The 6,472-nt window shown below is 42.7% G+C and overlaps 1 protein-coding gene across 1 annotated transcript; it reads left to right on the top strand.

Moving 5' to 3' along the window:
* The first annotated feature begins 401 nt into the window (after nt 1–401).
* LOC135104612 (putative surface protein SACOL0050) lies at nt 402–1,766 on the top strand. The gene has a single exon (XM_064012141.1). The coding sequence runs from the start codon at nt 402–404 to the stop codon at nt 1,764–1,766; it is 1,365 nt and encodes a 454-aa protein (XP_063868211.1).
* The last annotated feature ends 4,706 nt before the right edge of the window (nt 1,767–6,472 follow it).

Genomic DNA, 6,472 nt, shown 5'->3' with positions numbered 1-6,472 from the left:
CAGTTACCTCCCGCTAAGAAGGAAGACGACCAAGGAATAATGAGTGAAGTACAGTTAGTTCAGGAAGGAGAGGAGGATGAATTTAAAAGTCATGAAAAGAATACAGGTGAAGAAGAGGAAGCCCCAGCTTGGGAAGACTATGGTGAAGATGAGACAGAAAAAGTGGAGACGGACACTGGTGATGTGGAAGGCATCCCTGCAGAGAAGAACACAGACGAAGAAGAGAAAGACGCTGATAGAGGAGATATTACAAAGAAGGAAAAGGAACCAGGAACAATGAGTGACATGCAGCTGGTTCAGGAAGGAGACGATGAAGATCCTAAAGGAGAGAGAGTCCACGTCAAGGAAAGGAAACTGAAGCTTGGGAAGACTATAATGAGCAGGAGACTGGAAAGAAGGAGATGGACGCTGAAGAATTGAGCAGCGTCCCTCCAGAGAAAGAGTGTACTGATGATTGGGAAGACTATGATGAGCATGACACTGGAAAGCAGGACACGGACACTGAAGAGGTGAACAGTGTCTCTCCAGAGAAAGAGTGTACTAATGATTGGGAAGACTGTGATGAGCATGACACTGGAAAGCAGGAGACGGACACTGAAGAGGTGAACAGTGTCTCTCCAGAGAAAGAGTGTACTAATGATTGGGAAGATTGTGATGAGCATGACACTGGAAAGCAGGAGACGGACACTGAAGAGGTGAACAGTGTCCCTCTAGAGAAAGAGAACACTGAAGACTGGGAAGACTGTGATGGGTATGACATTGGAAAGGAGGAGACTGACGCTGACGAGATGAACAGCGTCCCTCCAGGGAAAGAAGCATGGGAAGACTATAATGAGCATGACTTTGGAAAGGAGATGGACGTTGACGAGGTGAACAGCGTTCCTCCAGAGAAAGAGAATACTGAAGCATGGAAAGACTATGATGAGCATGACACTGGAAAGGAGGAGACGGACGCTGATGAGGTGAACAGCGTCCCTCCAGAGAAAGAAGCATGGGAAGACTATGATGAGCATGACATTGGAAAGGAGGAGACGGACGCTGATGAGGTGAACAGCGTCCCTCCAGAGAAAGAGAATACTGAAGATTGGGAAGACTATGATGAGCATGACACTGGAAAAGAGGAGACGGACGCTTACGAGGTGAACAGCGTCCCTGCAGAGAAACACGAGGCAGATCAGGAAGACAAAGAAGACGCTGAGAGGGAATGTGTTTCACTGAAGGTCAAGGAACCAGGAATAATGATTGACACGCAGATGGTTCAGGAAGGAGACTATGAAGACGCTCACAGTGAGGAAAAGAGTCCAGCTGAAGAAGAGACTGCAACGGAAGGTGACCATGAGACTAAAAAGGAGACGGACGCTGAAGAGCCAACACTGGTGAGGAAGATGACGCCGAGAGTGAAGGCAAAGAAGGAACTGGATTCGAGAAAGAAAACATTGCCGTGTAGCCGCAAACGTAACGTGCTCTCGCTGAAAAGAAACAGAAAAGCGTCAGGAGAGAAGAAAAAGCGCTACAAGAGGATAAATGTGAAATCAGTCCGCAGTAAGATTGACTCTCACCGCAGCGTCCCTGCTGATTACAAACCCGAGGTGGATTTGAATGTACTGGAGTCGCAGCCGCCACCCCCAGGCCCCGCGCGAGTGAGGTGGGCCCGAGAGGTGGCGGCCCTCAGAACGCGGATGCGTACCCGGAAACAGACTAGTGCGCTGAGCCTTGTTCACGGCTCGCGCGCCGCTCACCGCTCACCGCTGAGTCACTCCTACTGAGGACAAACTTCGTGAATGCGACAAAGAAAATAACGAAAACAAAATCTTCTATCGATTAACTAAGACGCATAAACATTAAGTGACTCTCTGCTGAGGATCAGGACTGAGCGATTCTTTCTTTTTTTGGAATTATTTTCTCGATGAAAATTATTTCAAAAAAAGAAAAAGACAAAGAAAAAGATCCATCTATTAGCATCGATTAATTAAGACGCCTAAACATTAAGTGACTCTCCGCTGAGGATCTAGACTGAGCGATTCTTTCTTTTTTTGGAATTATTTTTCTTGAAAATAATTTCAAAAAAGAAAAAGACAAAGAAAAAGATCCATCTGTTAACATCGATTAATTAAGACGCCTAAACATTAAGTGACTCTCCGCTGAGGATCAGGACTGAGCGATTATTTCTTTTTTTAGAATTATTTTTTCGATGAAAATAATTCCAAAAAAAAGAAAGAAAAAAAAAAGAAAAGATCCATCTATTAACGAAGAAGTAAGTGAGTGATGCACCACTGAGGAACAAGGTTGTGGGAGAGGAAGCCAGAAAATATGATATGATAATGATATGAAAATATGATGATATTATTAAATGTATTATGACAAATCTATCATTATTATTCTCACGGGACAGACATTTATATTACAGCAGCATAATAGTGTGTGTGTGTGTGTGTGTGTGTGTGTGTGTGTGTGTGTGTGTGTGTGTGTGTGTGTGTGTGTGTGTGTGTGTGTGTGTGTATGGAAGCCATCTCCCATGCATACAAATTCAATTTTAATTTTCTTGACCTTATTTACTTTATGTATTATGGGAAGAGAGGTGAAAGCTATGGTCCACTACTACTGCTGCTACTGTTACTACTACTATTACTACTACTACTACAACTACTACTAATACTACTATTACTACAACCATTACCACCACTGCCATTGCTACTGCTACAACTGTTGCTACTACTGCTACTACTAGTACTACTACTACTTTCTCTCTCTCTCTCTCTCTCTCTCTCTCTCTCTCTCTCTCTCTCTCTCTCTCTCTCTCTCTCTCTCTCTCTCTCTCTTTCTCTCTCTCTCTCGACAAAATCTAGCACGATTTTGAAATACCTTAAAACCAAAAGTGCTAACAAGTAAATGGAAAATAACACAAGAAAACAATCGAATCTGAAAAAAAAACAGTAAAAGACTGAGAAAAGTAAACATAAGAGGAACAAAAATATAAAAAAGTAAGATTTTTAAAGATAAACGATTAAAAATGAGAGAGAGAGAGAGAGAGAGAGAGAGAGAGAGAGAGAGAGAGAGAGAGAGAGAGAGAGAGAGAGAGAGAGAGAGAGAGAGTCAGAAACAAAACCTTAACTCTGAAATAATGTAGACAACTGAAAAAAATATATATATATCGCACAATTTGAAACTGACCAAAAAAAAATTAAGGTAAGGAAACTTCAATCCGGTAAGGATGAAGAAGGGAGGAATTTTCTGGCCGAGGAAAAAAATATGCATGAACGAAAGGAGAGTTACTTTGGTACTGATGAGAGAGAGATGGAAGAAAAATTGAAGAGAAAGCAACCAATAAACAAAGAGAAATCTAACCTAGCATAATGAACTACGAAAGAGAAACGTTTAGTCACACACACACAGAGAGAGAGAGAGAGAGAGAGAGAGAGAGAGAGAGAGAGAGAGAGAGAGAGAGAGAAAAGAGAGAGAGAGAGAGAACTAGAGTAGATATTCCGAAACCTCAGAATGAGAGGTAGGCACAATTTGCCTGACAGATGTTCGTGCATTTGGAGAGAGGGAGTGAAGCACATCCCTACAGACTGAGCAGCAGCAATCACCCGCCCCATTCAAGCACAAGTGTAAGGAAAGAATGAGCGAATACACAGTGACACCCAGACTGTGAAGGTGGGGAGATCCACACTACACTTGGTGTAGTAAAGTCAGTGTTCAGAGATGATAGGTCAGGTTCTCCAGAGAGCTTCTCTTGTTAATAATGTAGGAAGCTAGTTAATCTGCCACTACAACCATGAAAACACCCTTAAAGATCCGTGGCACTTCAGGTGGAGACGTCTGGAAGTAGTCAGGACGCTGGCAAGGGTGTTTACGAATATGGTCTTAAAGCTGGTGCACAATTCTGATATAAGAGCATGAGAGCATAAGAAAATAAAGGAAGTTGTAAGGAACTGTGTACAGATAGTGTCGTGCAGCAAAGTCCATAGTCATTAGATTTCTTTAAGATGTCAGATGAGTTCATGGATGAATATTGCAGGTGGTAAGCTTTATTAAGTGCTCAAGAGCTGCCTTGTGTGGACTGACTGACCTTTTGCAGGCTCCTTACTTTATGTTACGTTGTTAAACCTTTCAAGGGACCTTTTCTCTGCAAACTTGTTTTTCTCCTTATTATCCAATGATAATATTAACTCATTGATTTCTTATGTTATCATGATGCACGAAAAGAATATAAGAAATTTAAAATGTTATTTTTTTTCACCGACATGTAACAGAAATTCCATTATGTTAAAATATTTTCTATTTTTGACAAGAAGCAACGAGGCAAACTTTTAATGCAAATAGACATCTGTGTTTTTGTTCTGCCGTACAAACAACAAATTTAGCGTTCCGGGATAGAAGCAGAGCAGAGTGCGTTCCTTAACCTTTCTTTGTGCATTGCCTTCCCGTGAAGTATTTGACTGACGTGCCAGGAGGCAGTGGTGGAGTGCGAGGTTATCCACATCGGAGATATTGATGAAACTAGTCGCAATTATCACACAGCTGCCTGGAACAAAGGCATTGGGAGGAAAACTGTTGAAACAAATAAGACAAAACTAAAGTATCTGCGTAGTCTGACAAATTATATCAATTTTATTTTTTCTGAGACAAGAACGAAATGAAAAGCGAACTCAGGAGCTCCGCGAGTTTTGATAAGTAACGAAAATCAAGGCGAATAGAAATAAAGTAAAGAAAAAGTGGAAAAGCCTCAATAGTAAAAACAGAAAACACGTCAGCAATGTGTTACGTAAGGCTTTCAAACATACGATAATGAGAACCTTTTTAATACGAAGCGGAAAACTCGTCACGGCACATCCGCGGAGACGAGGATACTGAGGTTAAGCAGAGGAGTCTCGAGGAGAGATTAAAGAGGTTAATGACAGGATGAGCAACTCCCTGGATGAGAGGACATCATTACACAACCGTGAAGGGAAGCGCGCCAAGACATCCAACAATATATTACTTTTTGTAGCATATTTGTATGTGTGTGTGTACGAAGGACAAAAAAAAGTTATGATTCCTATAGGGTAAAAAATAAAGTATCCAAAATTTGAAAAGTGTTTTAATTGTATTCTTGATAATCGTCAGTTCCCTTGAGATCTTCATAATAGAACAACCAGTAACCATCACTGTGTTAGAAATATTGCTGAATCACAGGACTGACCGTGACTTCTGTTCCTAGATGCAATTACTTTTCTAACTGAAGGAGGAGAGAGAGAGAGAGAGAGAGAGAGAGAGAGAGAGAGAGAGAGAGAGAGAGAGAGAGAGAGAGAGAGAGAGAGAGAGAGAGAGAGAGAGAATGTGTGTAAAGGAAGTGGTGGAAGATAGAGAAGTTTGGGATAGTTAAGGATGGTTAAGGATGGTGACAAATGCTGCCCAGCAGGTGACAATTGGAAGACGTAGCTCGGAGGGAGAGGAGAAGCCATTAGCAGAGGTACACAGTGATCCGTTACTGGAGGGGAAGGTGAACTGATCCGCTGTCGCCCAAAGGAAACAAACCATTGGCAAGAAATCCAGCGTTCCCTCTCTTGCCATCTGCTCCTGTGCTGGCCAGACGTCACCTGGGACACAACCCTGACGCAATGTGCTGTTTCAGAGACCTTACAGAAATGCACACAGGAGAAATCATATTTGAAGATAATAAAAGCATACAGCATAACGACTATCCCAGGGACCCTATAAAAATACACAGCAGAACTTTTTTTTTCCAGGCTTTACAAAAACGTACAGAGCAGAATAATTATTAGGAAAAGACTATAAAACTGCACACACCAGAACTCATTATTTCAGAGGCACTACATAAACAACGAAGTATAACTATTTGGAAAAATCCCTGTAACCTCACTACGTATTTGGAAATTATACTATGAACCTAAGAGCTTAGGAAGCCAAAACAACAGTCAACTGGTCACAATTCCAAACTACGCCTCAGTCTCCAAGTCTTCCCACACAAGCATAACCTGAGTTCTGACACGTGTAGCCAGTCCACGCCAGGGATTACAGCACCAGCCATCACCTGCAGCCATTCACGTCCGCCTCATTCCAGACGCGCCTGAGTAGATGCAAACAGCGCAAGGGCAAGAGATGCTCAGTTGGCCTTTCAAGACAGTAATACCATTAGCGATGCATAACACCCACACCACAGCGGCCCCTCTCCACGTGTCTCTGATCTATCCCTCAATTGGTTTTACACACAATTAACTCCACTCACCGCTACCCGCTACTAATCCAGCCAATCCCTTCACTGCTCCATAAAACAGACCCGTTCAGAACCGCCCCTCTTCACCCTGCAGGTGTCTATCAACCCCTGTGTAGAGGAGAGGGGGCAAGGCAGAGGTAATAGAGGTAAGGTAGCAGGAAACACAGGTACCAGAGCAGATACAACCTTCGTAGAGCGCTGGGGAGAGGCAGTGAGGAGGATAACGAGGCCTAATACACACTTGAAAGGAACCTG

Source organism: Scylla paramamosain, chromosome 11, assembly GCF_035594125.1.
Source record: "Scylla paramamosain isolate STU-SP2022 chromosome 11, ASM3559412v1, whole genome shotgun sequence".
NCBI classification, from domain to species: Eukaryota; Metazoa; Arthropoda; class Malacostraca; order Decapoda; family Portunidae; genus Scylla; species Scylla paramamosain.
This window is presented reverse-complemented; position numbering and strand designations above follow the sequence as displayed.

Excerpts from the sequence above, each read along its gene's own strand:
- LOC135104612 (XM_064012141.1), top strand. The coding sequence starts at position 402 with ATGGACGCTGAAGAATTGAGCAGCGTCCCTCCAGAGAAAGAGTGTACT.